This window comes from Chroicocephalus ridibundus, chromosome Z (genome assembly GCF_963924245.1).
Source record: "Chroicocephalus ridibundus chromosome Z, bChrRid1.1, whole genome shotgun sequence".
Taxonomy (NCBI): Eukaryota; Metazoa; Chordata; class Aves; order Charadriiformes; family Laridae; genus Chroicocephalus; species Chroicocephalus ridibundus.
This window is the reverse complement of record NC_086316.1, coordinates 75676493-75695417: the sequence shown is the minus strand read 5'-3', so window position 1 is coordinate 75695417 and position 18925 is coordinate 75676493. Positions and strand designations below refer to the sequence as shown.

General features: G+C 41.2%; 1 protein-coding gene across 1 annotated transcript in view; it reads left to right on the top strand.

The window, feature by feature from the left end:
- Positions 1-18925, top strand: part of UNC13B (unc-13 homolog B) — a 216744-nt gene that overhangs the window by 71473 nt on the left and 126346 nt on the right. Inside the window, exons 9-10 of the mRNA XM_063319831.1 lie at positions 9789-10115; positions 12021-12111. Of these exons, the coding sequence (XP_063175901.1) occupies positions 9789-10115; positions 12021-12111 (418 nt within the window). The remainder of the gene's footprint in view (positions 1-9788; positions 10116-12020; positions 12112-18925) is intronic.

Here is an 18925-nt window from a genome sequence, read left to right as displayed (position 1 = left end):
AAGTAAGGAACAGTTGCCTGCTTATCCCATCCTGCGCCCGTACAAAAATGGCTTAATGGTGAAAAGTGGCAAGTTGCCCAACAAGCAGGGAGTGAACCATGAGGGCTCACTTCACCTGAGTAACAGTGAAGACATGAAACTCATAGGGATGCCAGATAACACTTTTGTGCCTGTGGATATCCTTGAGGAATTTGACAGCAGTGCTTCTGATGAGTTCCAGTACTCGCCCGTTTCAGATGATGAAATGGAGGAACTGGCTGCGCTTTCACAAACATGGTGTGATTCTGACATCAGCCATTTGAGAAACTTCACTGGTAATTACCCTGCAAACTTTGGCTCCCAGTTAAAAGCTAGCCGTGATAAAAAAAACAAGACTAAAGGGAGCAAACATGGTCATCCTGTGCAGGACCTAACACTGTCTCCTGTTGAAGAACCCAGCGAGGAGTACATAGACACGATGGATGAACTTCAGTGTCTGGTAGAATCAGTTTCAGAATACTTGGCTGAAAAGGAGGAAGAAATCAGCAAATTTGGTACATTGCCAGAGACGAGAAAAAATGTTGAAAGCGTGTCACTGAAGCAGGATAATGCTGATAATTCATTAGAAGGCAGGAAGTCTGAAGAGCCCAAACATCCTGCTGGAGAGGAGAGTACCAAGGGCAAATCTGAATCTCTCACTGACTTGTCAGGTGTGAAGAATACAGTGAATTCCCTGTTCAGCTCTTTCACTGAAAAGGTGGGGTCAAGTACAAAGCAGCTCACAGCCTCTGTTGAAAAGCTTGTTTCCTCCACTCCAGAGAAGACAGAAACCAGAAACTCATCAGAAAGTGGAATATCAAATGTATTTTCTAGTAAGTCCAAAAGTGAGAGTTCACCTTCTGGAGTGACGGCAGATAATAAAGGTGACACCAAGTTCTCCATTCACTCTTTGCTACCATCCCAGGTGAGTGGTGATAAAAGAGCCCAGAACATAAACTCCAACAAGCCAGAAACCACTGAGATGGACAGTAAGGCTTCCACACCACATCATCTCCAGCAATCACAAGGAACTACTGCTGGCAACCAGCAGAACCAACATTCAGTTATGAATTCTGTTCTAGGCATGTTTAATCCTTTAAAGATCTTCTCAGATAAGGAAGTGCCAAAACAAGAAGTCGTAAAAGTGGAGCACACCAAGGAGGACAGCCATGCTGTGAAAGATGATGAGGCAAACAGAAGTGAGAGACCATCTGGACAGACAGCAGCCAGGACCAGCAGCATTAATCCGGAGATACGGATGAGTGAGACTAGAAGCGAGGCAGAGGTAAACGCAAATAGCACTTCCGTGTCTTCAATCTTTGGCAGGCTCACAAATTCAGTCAGTTCCTTCAGTCTGAAAGCCAATTTCGATGGTCTGTTGGCTCCCAAGCAACAGGATGTGCCACAGAAGCAGCCAGATTTGCATCATGTTACAAACCAGCCAGATGCCACTGTGAAAGAAGGTGCGCCCACTGCCAGGGAGCAGCCTCCTGCAAATCGCTTAGGGAATCAACATACTACAGGTCATGGACTGGGAAACAAGGAAAACAGAGGTAATGTGGAACTTAATTCACAGCCTCAAGATCAGGGTACAGCATCTGAAAGCTTTTTCAGTCCACTCAAAAAGTCTTTCAGTCAACTGTTGCTTCCTTCTGCCGAACAAGGGCAGAAAGAAAGTACATCTGGGCATTTTAAAGGCCATAAGTCTGAGGAGGATATAAGACAAAACAGTTCATCAAATGAAGAACACTCATTTCCTTTCACTGGGAAACTTCCTTTTTTCAGTGGCTTGGGTTTTTCAGAAAAGCAGGAACATAAGAATGAGAAAGGGGGCTTTATTCCTTCATTATTTAAATTTTCTTCTGCAGAAAGTCTAGCACCCTCACAGGACCAAAGAAGTCATCAGAGCTCTAGTGGCATTTCTTTACGTGAAGACAGAAACAGTAAATCTGAAAATACCGTTTCATTAAAGTCTAGCTCTGTTCCAAATTTATCAGACCATAAGGAGGAATTTGAACAAACAAAAAACATGAATAAAGAAAACCTATCTAGTGCCCAAGTAAATAGAAGAATGCACCAGGAGAGTGCCTCTGCTACCTCTAAGGCTGCAGGAGAGAATCAGAGAACTGAGAGTACTCGGGAAGTATCTAGAAATGTAAAAGGAGGATTGATGAGGGAAGGACTAAATGCACCAGACTTAAATAACAGCTCAGTTGAATCCACCTCTTCAGCCAGAGAGTCAGAAGCTGCAAGTGCAGGTGATACACAGAAGAAGCACACACCGGGTTTTCTTTCTGGCTTTCTCCACATTTCTTCCAATGAAAGCACAGCAAATAATCAAGACTTGACTGCTAAAAGCAAGAGTGATGGCCAGAAAAGCACTTCTCCTGGATTATTTTCTGGGTTATTTAAGTTTGCTTCAAGTGAAAACTTGTCTGAATGTAAGCAAGAGAAGGTGAAAGCAAATTCCCCGGGCTTCATGAAACTTTTTGATAGAGGTGAGGATTCTAGCTCAGAGACAAAACCCAGCAACTCAGAAATGGCTTCTGACACTCAAAAAAGCACAGGAGAAAAGCAGGAAGCTCCTAGCTTCTTAAAAAATCTCCTGCCCAAGCCAAAGGAGAAACTGGATAATGTGAAAACGATGGAATCTTCCAAAACTACTGACCACCTGTCCAGTGCAAGAGTAAATAAAACAGCTGAGCCCCATGTTCCCCACTGTGGGCATCCTGTGTTCCCTGATGCTCTAAATCTTCAAGACAAGGTACAGGACTTATCTGGAAAGCCTGTAAATAGTAGGCATATCCCTCATCAGAATGCAGAATCTAGAGCTTTTCCAACCGTTTTTAACAAAGGATCAAATGAATTTCTCAATTTGACTAATGAAAGCTATAACCTTACGGAGAAGTACTCAGCTTATCAGGAAACAAGAAGCCATTCTAGCTTTGAATGGGAATATGAAGTGGGGGAACTAGCTGATGCTCATGAAATAGCAGTACCAGTTTACTACATGTTAAACCAGAACTCTGTTCTGCCCCCTCAGTTCTTGGACTGGCCTGAAAATGATATGGTGGTGAATCTCTGTAAAAAGGATGGAAATGCAAATGTGATGGATTGGCAGACTAATGCCAACTTTGATGGACAGAGTTTAGATTTAAGTGTGATGTCATATGACTCATTTGACCAGTTAATGTTTCAAGATGTTTGTTCAGAAGAAAATGATGCGTGGACTGCTAATTCTCTCAATGAAAGTTATAACTTTCCACCATTTGAAAGAGATGGCAGTTACTCATTAGAAGAGTTGCCCATGGATTTAAGCTATTCCTCTGGCTGTGATGGAACTATGTGGACTCTAATTGACCAAGACACTTTAAGTATGGATGAGGGCTTTATGTACTCATCCTATAGCCAGGAGTATCAGGAGTGGCTAATGATGCTTGAGCAGGGTATATGGTGGCCATCAGAAGATGGTGATTGTGGATACTACATGTACAGTGACAGCCAGTATGTGTATTCGCTGCTCACTGATCCCACTGGACAATATGTCTATGTGTGTGCTCCTGAAACATATTCCTACCCGGACTGCTATGATTATAATTTTCAAATGGATTCCATTCCAAGAGCTGTGCTAGAGGACAACACAATTGCAGTTTGTGGTTTTAAAGTCCCTCTTGGCAGTGAAGATGAGCTGTTTTGGTTTGCTGAAGAAGAGTCTTTAGATGATTATACAACAAATAAACCCCTGGATTTGTCAGTAGCTTTGCAGAGGAGCGATCAGCTAATGAACATGAATCTGGAGACTTTTTCACAAATGTTTGAAGAGTCTATTTATTATCAGAGAGAGCAGCCATTAGACTTCTCAGGTTATAAGCTTCAAAAACTCAAAGTAGATTTTAGACCTGAGAAGGAAACACTGAATTATTCAGAGGAGTCTCCGGTAACCCTTGATCTCAGAACACATTCCAGAGCTGCTTTCAATAAATCGCTGAGTAAGGAAGTCCACACCAAAGAAGGAGATAAGGGTGTCCCCGTGACAACTACTGGGAGTGGGTCATCAGGATTCTTTGGTTTCCATCTGTTTCAATCTACCCCTAAAACTGAAGAAACTGTGTCATCTACTGAAAGAGTAACAGAAGCAAAAAAGACTGAGGAAGATAAGAAAACACCAGTGAACAAAGTTACCTCTTTATTTTCTGCTTTGGGTGGACTAATTGGAAAGTCTTCAGGTCCTGACCCTGAGCCATCAGAAGATTCTGCCTTGAAGAGAACAGACACCCACTTAAAATCATCTGAAAGCAGAAGCGATGTTGTATCACTTGCACCAAATAGAAAATTAGATGAGGCGCAAGCAGAGCAAAAGCTTCCTGTTACATCAGAATCGAGAAGAAATACTTCATCAGAACTTCAGTTGGAGGCTGCTAGAAATGAAAAGCCAGAATTAAATCAGAATGAAAACATCCGTGTTAAAAAACCAGGATTAACAAAATCTCCTTCTCAATTGAGCCAAACTGCTCCAGATGGCAGGCCCATGCGAGAACAAAGACCTGTTAAAACAACACCAGCTTCCAAGCATCTTGAAAGGCATGCAAATATTAATGAACCTAGTCAGTCACAGACAAATCAGAGCCACCCAGCCACTGAGCCTGAGGAGACATTATTTAAAAGTGCTCTGAAATTGTTCAGTCTCGGAGAAGATTCTCCTGCAAGCTCAACTGCCAACAAAACCCAAGCTTCTGGATTTTTTGATTTCTTTAAAACGCAAGTAAGCAAAGCACCACAGCCATCACCAGATTTCCAAAAAAGTCAAAGTGATAAACCAGAAAAAGTGATACAGCCAGAGCAGAAGGAAGCCTCCAGCATCTCATCATTATTTGGATCCCTTGGAGATCTCTTCAAAGTGGAGTCTGTGTCTTCTCAACCATCCTCAAGTACTACTACTCTGTCAAAAACTAATAGCAGAATGGTGTCTGAGTCGAGACAACAAACTGAGAAGTCTGGGGGTCTTCAGAGTGCCAGTATGCCATGTCTGTCCTCCACCCCTAAGGAAGGGGTGAGAACAGAAGGCATGGACAGGCAGGTTTCTCCTAGCTCTGGGCTGCAAATGGAACAACAAAGCAGAAAAGCGGAGGAGGAGTCTCCTGAGAGTAAAAAAGTGCCTCCTGGAAACGCCTCACAGAAGCCAATGGGGGTAGGTCCCAAAACAAGCCAATTTAGTCAGTCAGCTGGGCAGCAAAGCAGCGTACCCATAGTTACACCAAAGCAACAAGGAGGAAATCGTTTAGGAGGCACAGTTAATCAGGCAAAACCAAAGCCAGATCAGACGCCTAAAGAGTCAGGTTTCAGTTTGCCATTCAGCTTTTCTGATATCACTTCTTCGAAATCACAGCCAGCACAGCCAGCCAGTAGGAGTATATTCTCCTTCTTCACTGGATCAGACGAACCAAAGCCTTCAGCACCTGCTACTGCTCCTGCTAGTGGGAAGCAGCAAGAAACAGAGGGGCTGTTTCGTCTGCCCTCCTTCTTCTCTAGCAGTCCACCTGCTGAGAAGAGCATACCTCAAAGAAGTACTAGCTTTAGCTTCTTCAACTTGACATCCTTTTTGGATGAAAAGCCACAAACTGCTCCAGGACAGGAGAATAATACAAAACCAGCTAAACCAGTGAACTCTAAGCCATACGTGATGCAAAATACTTCCACTGACTCTGGCGTTAAAATCAGCAGTTCTGCCAGGCAACAAGATGCAGACAATAAAAAAGAAGTTGATGATATTATTGCAGCAGTGACTGGCAAAAAGATGTCTAATAACCTCACGATCCCAGAAAATAAATCAGAAATGCTGGCAGTGGAACACGTAGAAAGTGTTGCTGAGGTAGCTGAAGAGAGTAATTTAGGGAAGCTTCCACAGACTGATGATGCTGCAGTAACTGATTCGGCTGCTTCTGGTCCTTGCCTTCAGACTCCCAGTGTGCAGGAGGGTTCTCAGGGCCAACAGGCTGTTTCCCTAGAGGCAGAAGAAGATGCCTTGGATAGCACAGGGAAAATGGACAGTTCTACATTTCCTATTGATAAAGAGGAGCCTTACTCTTCAAAAGAACAAGCTTCTGAAAAGAAAGATTATAGCATGGATAAAATGGATTCCCAGAGTCTAAATGACTTAAATATTATGAGTGACGTAAAAAAAGAAATGGTCTCTGAAGAAGTATGTGTCCAGCATGAGTTGCCAGAACATAAATTACCCAAACAAGCTCTTAGTGACAGGTTACAACAGTCACAAGAGCTACACCCTCCTTCTAAAATGCCAGAGACATCTAATTTGCAAAACAAACCAAAGGAATCTGAGAGTGATAAATCGGTACTGGATTCTTCAGTTGAAATGTTTTCAAGTTTCATGACAAAAATGAAACCGCCTAAAACATTATCTGGTTTCTTTTCCCAACCTCAAGCTTCCGCACCTCCTACTGCACAGAAGAAAAGCTCCTCTTTCTTTGGTTTCTCATCCCTCCCAAGTGGCCCAGCACCAGCTTTCACAAATGATCTCTTTGGCATCTTCAAAGGTCCAAAAGAATCTCCAAAAGAGATGCCTCCAAAACCCACCCCTAAACCTCAAAGCAGTGGTGTGAAAGATGTCACTGTGTCTGTTCCAGCAAAAGCTTCTAGGGAGACAGAAAATACAGCTGTGGATAGAGAGACTAGAAGGGATGTCTCGAGCTCTCTAAAGGAGGATGTATTACCTGTTTCAGCAGAAGAGAACTCCACAAAAGAGTCTCCTGTGAAAACAGAAACTGAGGAAAATAGGAACTTGGAAACCTGTAAAGAGGAACCTTTGAGGATCACTCCAGAAACAGCAGTCTCTAGTGAAAATCAGTCCCTTGAGGTTCTGCAGTTGGATCATGATGTGCAGCCCTCTGAGACAGTAGACACTAAGCCATGCCAGTCTGATTTTGGTAATGCAGCTGATGCAGTGCAGGCTGAGGCCACTGACCAGAGTGATGTAAATACATGCCAACTAGATGTGGAGTCTTCACACGTAACAGAGGAACAAACTGCTTCTACAGACAATGCAGCCATTGATATCCTTCAGACTGGCTCTTCTGATGGGCTTGAACTGGAAGTGGAAGCCCCAACTAACGCAGCAGACACAAATATTTCCCGTTTGGACGAGAGTGCTAAACTTGAATCAGAGCCTGCTGTTACAGGGGATCAGGCCAATGCTGGTATTGATCAGCATGACATGGTCAGTAGTTACAGTACAGAGCCTGCAGCTCCAGCTGATGAGCCCAGTGTTCATCTGCACCAGCTGAATGAAGAGAAGACAAGTGAGGTAGAACAGCAAACTGCTGAACAGGAGAAACCTTCAGCAATTGATGAGGTGCCTGCAGAAGGGATTGCTTCCAAATCTGACTTGAAGAAACAGGGTAAACCTAATAACGTTCCTCCAGATGCAAACAGCAGTAAACCAGTCTTTGAAATACCAAACATGCCCAGTTTGCCAAAATTCAGCTTTATGTCATCTGCTGATAGTGGAAAGCCATTTGGGTCATTATTCTCTCAGCAGCCACCTTCTGCTACTAAAGCGGGGGCAGATCAGGGCCTCATGTCCAGCTTTAAGAAACTTTCTTCCACTCTGTTTGAAGGAGGTAGTGAAGAAAAGGTGAGTAAGCCAGAGAGTGCCCAAGGAGCAGTATTTGGGAAAAAGCTAGATTTCTCTTTTCCCTGGCAAAAAGACAACAGGGAGACCTCTGCCAAAAGGGAACCACATATACCACCACAGGCTTTGTCAAAACCAGATGACAAGGTGTTAGGAACAGTCAGTTCAGATGAAAACTCAAAATCTGCAGTCTCAGATCAACTGACTGATGCAAATATAGAAGTAAACTTGTCTTCAAAGAAGCCTGACACTGTAGACAATGAACCTCCTGAAGAACCATCTAGTGCAAGCACTGTTGATGATACATCCAACAAAGAGCTGGGAGAGAAGTTTGATAGAGAGTCAGAGGATCAGCAGAATGTGATTTCAGGTGAACTGCAGAAAGAAGATGGGGCAGAAGAGCATGCACCGGATGAGCCTGAACTGAAAGAAACCCAGCTTGATTCTGCTCCTAATGGAGCAGTGCTTCATCCCAGCGCACAGGCTGCAGATCTGAATAGTGTGGAACAGCTGAATGAGAAAAGGCTAGTTACAAATGAGGCATAATAAATGGTTTCAGGTTTTTTGAACATTTATAATGCCATACTGCAGCAGTAGATATTGGCCTTGGTGTCCGATGTTTGTAACTCAGTCCCACTCCCTATTTGTCGTAAACTGTTCATAGCGTTACTGATAGCTGTCACAGAGGATGTGGCGAACTGCAGTCACTAGTTACGTACAAGCCCTTAGACCATTTCCTCACCTTTTCCCATTCTTTTTTCTGTAAGTGTAATTGTATTTTCCACATGCTTATACTGTGTCCCACTGAATGAGATGCTTTAGTGCTAATTTCATTAGCCTTTCAGAAGTTATACTCTTTGTGTGTTAATTCTGCTGCATACAATTCACTTTGCTTTCTTGTTTAGTGCTAATTATGTTCTATTTGCTAAAAAAAAGGTAACACTAGGTAGAATGCATTGGATCGAAAGAACATTTTGTTTTCAAAATGCAGGGTAAAGGCTTTTAATTTTAGAGAGAAATTTAACATACTGCTGATGTATTATAGAACTAATTAGGTTCATTTCACATTATTGAGGATTTAAAAACATTTTCAGAGATAGCAGTGAAGGTATTCTAATGCTTGCTTTTCCTACTGTGCAAAGGTTATTTCATGCAGTTAGAAAAGCCACTAAAGGAAGGTATCACTATTTAATGAGTCTGTATTCAGTCAGGTGCATATGTGAAATTACAATTGCCCTCAAAAATCAAAACAGAGACTCACTGAACTTACATGTCTGCATGATGTAAGTGAAACTTGTGCCTCTGACCATACAGCTGCAGCGCTGCACTTCCAAAACTTCCTATCTGGCTTCAAATTCTGCAAAGTGTGCAAGTGAGAAAAACATTAGTGCTGCTTAATCCTTGGCTGTAGTTTTCCTGACTGCATGAGAAATATTCATCCACTGTATTTTGTGTAAGGATTCTAGGAATTCAGTCCTGGAAGTGGTGTCTTGAATCCCCGTGGCACTGGGTTTTTTATATAAATTAAATTCCTGAAAAAGCTCTACTGGAGTGAGACATATCTCTTCCCTGTGAACAATTGCTCTATTTTTGTAAAAGGTTTTAAATTGATGGTCTTGACAACCTTAATCTTGAGTGCAATGTATTTTATCATAAATGTATAATATATATGAAAATAAAGTTAACTTTAAGTTACTGTACTTCTTAATAATAGTCTGCTTTAAATAGTCATGGTAAAGACCTTAGCTGTGGTAAAACTGCAGAAGACAGAAACACTTCCACTCTGAATTGCTATGTTTCCATTCTTATTCCTGTCTGGTTATTAGAATATCTTCACTGGCAGTTTCTAGCTGATCTAAGGTGAAGAAGTAGTCGATGCAAGAAAGACTATTGACATATATGGTCTATATACTGGTAGGCTGTGTTTGAAGTATTTCTACTGCCTACCAAAGTTTTGAGCTTCAGAAGTCTAGATCTAGTTCAGGGAACGTAATAGTTAAATGTGACTTCATAATATGTCTTTTCAGTAATATTTAGTGTTCAGTTTGTTACATGTGCAGATTGCTTTGCGTTTCTCCAAGCCACTGTTTTTTTTCTGATGGACTTTCTTATTTTCTTATAGTCCTGCTGGCAGTAGTAGATATGGCTCCTCTTGTAATGTCAGCCAGGGGAGCTCTCACCTAAGTGAGCTGGACCATTCCCATGAAAGTGCCCATGGCTCTGAGCAAGAAGATGATCACCAGGAAAGAGAGTCGAATCATTCCTGCCACAGTCTGGGCAGCTACCAGAAGGATGGTCAGGCGTGGCTCAGGGAGCAAGAGGAGCCTTGTGGCAAAGGAGAGGAGGAGAAGGTCTGTGAAACAGAGGAGAGACATGCAGACCATTCTGCAGTTAAGTTACCTCTGGAACTTGAGAAGCCCAACGATATTGATGCAGGAGCCCAAGTGAGGTAGGTGAAACTATTACTGAGTTCTTTTCAACTAATTCAAAGAGGATTTCTCTCTTTGCTGTTTCCTGGGGCAAATTATGTACATTGTTCTCGCAGCCTTCTCTAGCAACTGACTTTGATGTTGCTGATCTGTGAAACATCTTTATGTGCAGGACCAGTTATTTATGAGACGTTGGCTAAGCTTAAACTATGTTTGCTCTGTATGTAAAGAGGAACACCTGTTAGTGCCTTGAAGCTCATTTGCTGTATTTTCTGTTTCTGGTTGATGAATGTAGTCTGGCCCAAAGATGGCTGCTTCCATTGCCCATGTGTGATCAAGCTTATGTGCAAGCAACCAAGAACTTCATGTAGTCATGGTTAGAGCTGCACTAGTTCCTTTCTTGTGTAGTAGGCTACCACAACTAGAGTTAGTGTTTATGTAGTTGTAGGTTGTAGAATTACAATATGAATAGACATGTTGCTCTGACTCACTGCGGCAGCTTTTCTTGTCCTTGCATTTGGGCTTTCCAAGCTGTCAGCAGTATTGAAAACAGTCTTCAAAAGTATTTCAGCTAAGTTTGGGGGAATAATGCACTGGGATTTGTACAGATTTTTACGGGAATTTCAAATTTCATTACTTAACTTTGGGAGTGACTTTTTTTCCTTGAGGTAATCAAGTCATTGCAGCCCCTATTGTAGGTATGGTTATTCTTTCATCAGAATGAGTGATTGTTTTCTTCTGGTTCAGTTAGGTCCGTGGAAAGATGTCTGCCTGTCTGTACCCATTGAAGGGTACAGCTGGTGTCGCTATGCTTATATGAGAGAATTAACCACAGCAGTTCATGTGTAGGCAACCCTTACTAAAGATGAAAAAAGGAAAGCAAGACTAGAAAAAGTGTTAAACTGTTTATAAACTCTGAGTCACTTTCCTCTTCTCCTTACAGAGCAGCAGGAGTCTTGTCCCAGAATGGCTGGCCTATATTTGTTCACAGGGAAGGTTATTCACATAGTCTATTTCAGGCTAATTTAGGCATCTATCTTGAATACTTCTGCATCACTGGCTCCCTTCCTCTCCACTATCTGATGGTGCCCTCCTCTCTTCAGGAAGTATGCATGGGACTGAGTTCTGAACATTGATCCTTAGAGTTGCACCTGAGCTAGATGTGTAGCATGGATTTGTGTTTTTCCCAGATATGGTTTGGTTTTTTTTTTTTTTTATACTATCAGCAGTGTGAGGTGTTTTACGGACAGGGGAAGATGTTTGTTTCAGAGATTTACACCTCAGCAACATATAAAAGAAGGAATGCAAACCAAAGGCCCAATGTCATGAGGTTAGGGAGTGTAAAATGTGCTGTGGGGCACTGAGGTGGAGCATTGCTGCCAGATGAACATGCCCTCTTGAAAACGTGTGGAAAGGAAAGGGGGGAGTGAGAAAGGTGCGATGAATGGTGAAAAGCACCGCTGAGCCCAGTTTCCAGTGTTTCCACTGAAGAGGGGCTGTAAATTTCTAGCAGTAGTGGTGAGTAGGAGGAGGCAGTGAAGTGACCTGCAAGAGGCACGGGGATGGAAAATCTTCCATCGGCCTTTGTGTGTGCAGTTATGATGCCAACATGTTGAACAGGCTTCATCAGGTATCTTGGGCTGCTTTCCTGATGTTCTGACCAACATCATCTTGCTCCTGGGGCTGGATTGTATCCTAGCTTGTATCTTTTTCAGCTCATCAGTTTCCAAGACGGTTCCTGCGTATAAGGAAACCTCTGCTTTAGCCTTTCACTTCCCAGAGCATGTGCAGGGCTGTGTTCACCGGAGCCTGTTGGTTACTTCAGCTTCAAGAGCTGAAGCTGTGATTGCACTGTGTAGTGTTGAATCTTTAATGCTACAGATGAGTGGTTTTCATATAGTGATTTTCTCTTTCTTGCATTTAAGCTACCATGGTGACAACGAGCCACCACCCTTTCCTCCAGCAAGAGCCCATTGGATTAGAGCCATTAGCAAAGTTCGACTGCAGCTTCAAGAGGTAGGATGGAGTATTGCTTTGCTCCTTCTCTGTGCTATCTGGGTTTTAGATCTGTGTCTGAAGGTTTCATTTCTTCTTCCTTGTAAGACACCTTTTACAGTCTTGATGTTTTGCAGACAAAAATTTAATGAAATGTGTTGTATAGGACTGCAACATGTGATGGTTTTAGAGCTATCTAATTCTATCAAATATTTTGATCATCATTGTGCGGAACTAGGACAAGAGGAAACAGGTTCAAGTTATGTCGGAGGAGGTTTAGATTGGATATTAGGAAACATTTTTTCACTGAAAGGGTTATTAAATATTGGAATAGGCTGCCCAGGGAGGTGGTGGATTCACCATCCCTGGAGGTGTTTAAAAAAAAGGGTAGATGTGGTACTTAGGGACATGGTTTAGAAGTGGTTTTTGTCAGGGTAGGTTAATGGTTGGACCTGATGATCTTAAAGGTCCCTTCCAACCTCAGCGATTCTATGAGTATCATAGATACTCATAGATGCAGAAGCAGAGAAATTATCTCTGAATTTGTAAATAGTAATCACGGTGCCTGGGACTAAATGGTTTGTGTTAAACTGTTTGAATTTAAGACTTTTTCTCAAGGCAACTTAAGGATAGCTTGTTAGCTTAGTAGGAGTTATCTGTATTATTTGTCGTGTGAAAATGTTCCTTGGGAAACTTCACATCAAATATTTTTATATATACTAATTGAAAGTGGGTGTATAATAATTCTTGGTATTTCCATCTCATGAAAGTAAGATTTAAAAATAAATAATCTTCATTTGGGAAGTCAAAAGGAAAAGGTTGTGACATTTTCTTCAGCAGCATAAACACTCTTGTTTTAGAAAACACCGATTAAGACACAAAAAGTTGTTGTTTTTTTGTAAAAAAAAAAAAAAAAAAAGTCTTATACTTTCATCCATCTGTATGCCCACGGAAAGATAACATATGGTGCTCATATTCTATAGATGATAAACTATTGCTTATTACCCACAGTGCAAAGTTAATATATTTCATTTAGAAATACTGTTTTTTTTCTAGAGCTCTCTTGTTTTGTTTTTATATAAAAATTATTTTACAGTATCTATCTATAAGTAGCAGGACTTTTCTTTCTCTTCTGGTTTTGTTGCAAATTTCTAGGAAAACAATTTTTTTTTTTTTTTTTTTGCCTCCTGAGAGGCATCTGAAGTGCCATAGCAGAAACAGGTTTTCCCTTGCCTTATCTGGATTGTAAATTCTCTCCCATCTAACAATTACTGTGTTGCTTCACTTCCAAACAGGAGGGATTTGCATCAAAACTGTCAGCATGACATGGAAAGTAAAATTTAAGAACACCGTTAGTATCTAAGAAGGAAAGGAACTTCTGTTGTGGTTTTGTAGAGCATGCAAACAAAACAGTTTAGTTCTGTGCCTTGTGGAAAACAAGTGCACAAACTTACTAGAATGGACAAGAGATCAAGTGATGCCTCTGCCCGGGTCCCCGGGTATCTCTCTGGTTTTTTTTGTTGTTTTTCTTTTTGTGTTTTTTTTTTCTGAGGGAATAGAAGGTCCATGAGGTGGTTCACCATCAATTTTCGTGTTTCTGCTGAATTGGAAGGCAGGCATGCTTTGAGATCGCTGTTACAGAAACACTATTTTAGTTATGATAGAAAAATGTCATTATTTGCTTTGCCTTGACCTCTCCTAACAATTAATGATTCAAAATTTCCTTAAAACAAAAAAAGTAAGAGATGGAGTTTTCCAGCAGCCTGCTCCAGGTATTAGCTGTCTTTACTGTCTAACAGCTTTTCCTAACCTCTGCTCTAGATCTCTCTGGTGCTGTATAAATCCATTTCTTATGATTAGCACAAGTGGTAAAGGAGCAGAATGGATTCCCTTCCTCTCTGCAATAGTGAAGGGCTACTGCAAAGAGAGGATGAAGCCCCCCTTGCTCTTCTCACATTCACTAAATGACCCATTTTCTTTCAGCCTTTTCGTGTCAGTTCTTTTTTTTAGGCACTCTTTAATCAGCCTGTCTCTTTTTTTTTCTTTTTCTCTCCTTTTGTTGTTTTTCCTGAAGTGTGGTGTCCAAAGCTGAATGTAGAAACCCAGCAGAGAGCCTGTTCATGTGCACTACAGAGCAACGAAGACTTTGTTCTCCAGGCTGTGATCCTGATATCCCAAGATATCAGGTATCCCCCTGTGATAGTGCCTTTTTATCGCAGACTAACACTGATGTATAGTTAGCCTCTTATCCTTCCCAGGGCTGAGGTTCCTTCTGAAGAAGGGCTTTGTTAGTTGTTCTAGCCTATATTTCTGTTGGATTACAGCTGGATACGGCTTTGCACTTGTTCTTATAGAGTTGTTTTTTTTTTTTTTCATTCGTTGAGCACATTGGCTGTGTGTCTCTTCGTAATCTGTTATGCCTATAAATCCTTCAAGTTTGTGTGTGAAAAAGTTGTGTAGTACCCAAGCTGCCAGGCTGTGTGCTACCAGAGCTGCCTCAGGGACACCATTTGATACATTCTTTGAGGTTGGCTACCCCAAGTATAATTTTTTCCAGTGTGTTTGCATCAATTTAAGCAGCTCATCCAGACCTCAGGACAGAAAATTTCTACTGTTCTTCTCCTACCCCTAAGACTAATATACCTCGTCATAGAAGGAAGTTAAATGCATTTGATACAGTTCTTCTCTTGATAAAACTCGCTGTTATTTCTCTCCTTTTTATGTTCTGGAAGATTTGCAAATAATTTGATTATTTGTTCCAGTCTTCCCAGGGCTGGGGGAAAAAAGTCAAGTTAGCGCTTTCATAATTATCCAAGTCCTCCTCTTCCTATTTTTTAAGCATAAATGCCTGCTTTGCCCTGTTCAAAACTTCAAGTGCATTGCCTGTTTTTAAAGTTCTTAGTGCTTTGTGATTGTCAGCACTGCAACCTGGCACCTGAGGATGAAGATTTGTCAGGACCATCTGTCTTAGAGATAACTACCTTATCTGTTTCTTTCAAATTTGTTTTCCTTTACTGCAACCTGGTTTTTTTATAAATTTATAAACTACTTTTCCCTTTTTAAAAAAAAAAATAATTCTGTCAGCTGCCTGACTGCAGTTGTCTCTGTCAGTGAAGACCTCAAGCAATTAAGACATCAAATGTTCCAGCTTTCTTAAGACCACGTGATGATAGTTTTGTCTTTCTATGAGTAGGAGCTATGCTTTTTTTGTCATATTGTGTGTTGACTGCTAGGTGTTTAAATTTGTGTTTTGGCCTCTTGATTTCTTTCCTGTGCAATAATGCTTGCCCTTAAAAACTTCAATAAGATGATATTTGGAGTTTGAGGTTCAAGTTCTCTGAAGAGCTTGTGATTATTTTTTTTTTGACAGGTTTCTTTTTGTGTGTCCTTTCTTTCCTCTTCACTGGGATAGCTTGAGATTTTTATCTGTTAATGCTGTTTCATTGACTGTTAACAGCTTCCTGAACTCCTGGTCCTTTAAGCCTGTTTCTCATGAGCTCTAGCTACTTATTTTCTGAGTTTTTATTAGCTTGTGTTCTTGAATTGCATAGTGTTTTTCTAGCTTGTCTAATTCCTTTCCTTCCAAGGTATCAGGAAGACTGTCAGAGTTTTCTTGGATGTGTTTTCATCCTCATTTATCTCTGTATTTTTGCTCAAATCTAGAAGAGCATCTATGCTAGTTGCTCTCCGCACCTTGTGTGTCATCGGCTCATTCCTAGATGTTGTTTGAAAGTTGGTGATACAAATACAAATTATCTAGATAAGTATCAGGATTAAAGGTCCCTGTGATGGTAGTCTAACCAGGTGATTCTGTTGGTAGTTAGAAAAGGTCATGTCTCATTTCTCTGATCACCCTTCCCATCTTCTGTCATTACTTAGAAGCTTTCAAGAGGACTGTCCTCGCTTAGAGTAGCTGCTTATGTCCTTAATGTTCAAAGTGATTCCTCCAGGTCTTTTCCATGTTCCCCTTCCCCCATGTGCACTATCATTTCATTAATACGCATGGAGCTCCAGCTCACTGATATGAACTACTGGATTCCTCTCACATAGACTACCAAGATGGTTCTTATGACTCTTAATTGCTAATGATCTGGCTGAAATGTAAAAGAAAGAAAAGAAAGAAAAAAAAAAAAGACACCCGAGAAGTTTCCATATGTGATGTGATAATAAATCCCCTGAGCAATTCTGCCTCCTACCTGGGAAGGGATTAATATTCATATGAATAACATACATGCATCCTACAGCACCATGAGTCAGAGAAATGTAGTATTTTAATTAAGACTTGACAGTTACAAGATGGCAAAGAAATTTGTAACTGTGCATGTTAAAAAAAGTTTGTGGTAGTATGCATAGTTTTTTCTTCACTTCTGCTGTTTTCCTTGTTCCCTTTCTGTGTTTGTGAAGAGGAAACTTAATTATGCCAGAATCAAACTAGGATTTTCATCCCTGAGAGAAATGACTCAATAATTGTCACCTTCACACTTAGAACTTTGTCTACAAAGAAGGATTAATTGATAGCTTGTTTGCTGCAGTCCCTCCGTGGGAGCTTCTTTTCCAGAAGAAGAATGGACACATAGCTATTGCATCTTCAACTTGCAGCCCTCCTTAACTGACATAGCCTTCAGCTAGGGACACATCTGTGCGACTTTTAAACTTAAACAAATTTGAATCTGAGTTTTGAATGCCATAGAAGAATTGATGGACTGGAGAAAAGCAAAAATTCAATCAAATCATCAAATTGCCTCTCAAGTATATTTAAATATTATGAGAGGGTGTGGGGTCTGGGATTTTATCCACTTATATTGAATTTGTTTATGGGGGAAAATGTCTTATGCATAATTTTCCTCTTATGTCAGGAGATTAAATACATCAATTTACTTGTTTTCATTTCAAATGCAAAGTCATTGGAGCAGTGTTTCCTCTCTTTTTCTTCTTCTATATCCATTTTATACCAGTTATTTTGATTGTAATCTTTGTCTTTCCCTGTTAAATGTCAATAGTCTGTTCTTTTTGACTGCTATGTAACTAGATCACATACTGAGGTGGCGGATATAGTTCATGACATGGTTTTTCTGGAATGTAAGTACCTGCACCGGGGGGACTAAATGACTGTTCTCGTTTAGTGTTACAGGTACCAAATTATATCCACAGTCTTATTTTCCCATGCCTCATAGTTTCACAGTCAGCACTTCTGATCAAGCGCCTGCAAGTACTTAAGAACCATCAGGGTCTCACTTTTAAAAGCCCTGGTGCCGGGAGCGTGTTGTATTGGTGATTTTGGAGCGTGAGGCCCTATTTTTATTTTGGGAAAGCAAGATGTTGGTGCAAACCACCACTATTGTCATCTTATGTAGCTGTGGGGTGCCCTGAAGAGTCCTTCTGGACTTCCACTGTTCCACTGTTAGTGAGGAGACCAGCAAGGCACTAACTGGTGCCAGTTTTGGTTGCTAGTTTAATTGTAAGTTACCTACCTGCCTGCCCTCACAGCCCACATGTGAATCCAGGCCCTCTGATCATTAAAACCATGTACTGTGCACCAGCCTAGATGGCTATTGGAGGACACGGCTGCTTTGAGCCAGTCGCCAAAAGATTAGTAACTGTCCCTTTCCACCTCTCATGAACTGTGCTGTTCATGCAATAGTTTACTTTGGGCATTTTATTTCCCTTAAGCTTTGTTGCCTAGGTGTCTTTTTATCAGTCCCGTGAAGATGAGTAAGCTCTGCATTTTCAAAGCCTCCCACGCAGTGGCAAAGAAGCAGACTGAAGCATTGTGACTCTAACAGAGTTACTAGAAACTTCTCTTCACACAGAAAAACGGCATCTCCAGTTAAATGTCTTCCTTATTCTTACCTGTTGTATTTATGAAGGTTATCTTTAACATCCACCAAATTACCAACATTGCTGATCAAATGTCCCAAGGACCAGGGTTGATGGGGATCTGTAGAACACCCTTGTGCTCATGAATTCACTGCTCCTACACCAGAGAGCAGATCTGGTCTGTGTAGGGAAGACGTGATCCGAGGGTCGCTGCCAGCTGTAGTGCAGACTGTCTGTTGTCAGCTGTCTGTGCTCGCAATGTCAGTCAAGTGCTTTCTGCATACCTTGTCTATAAAATGCCTATGTGGCTTTCAGGCCCCTTATGGATTGCACAACAACAATTATTTAAAAAGGATTTAAATACAAAAGTAGTGGAGGTGTTCTGCTGTCTCCCCGTGCTATAATCTTCCTTCCCTGTCTTGCATCTGAGTTTGCAGACTGGCAAGTCTTGTGGCACTCCCCAAAGCCTTCACCGGTGCTCAAACGACCTGTGTCTGTTGTGTCTTCTGGTAGCCTCTCTGTGAGGAAAGGTTTGGCTGACATGCTGTACTCGGAGGAAGAAAATCTTCTTTCATCTCTGAGAGTCTTAAATAAGATATCTGCATAGTCATATCTGTTTGGAATAAAATGCATGTTTATTTATCCTTATTGAGATTCTCTGAGACCTACTACCTTATTTTAACCTGCTTTGCCATAAATGTTAACGGTTATGTTACAGCAAAGAGATAATTATTTGTATGTACACACAAGAAAATAGTGTTATGCCTTCATTAGCTGCTGTTATGATTTTAGAATAGCTTTTTGATAACATTATCTCCAGCGGGAAAAATCAACAAGCTTGCCCTTTTTAGAGTAGTTATGCTAAAATTAAGAGAAATGCTCTCTTGTGGAGCAACATACTGGTCAGAAATGCTTTTTATAATGACCACAGCAGCTAGGAGCCTGTTCGATTGCTAACAGGATTTTCTGCAAGCTTCTCTGAACGTATCAGTGAACTGACGCTCAACTTCTGTTCACC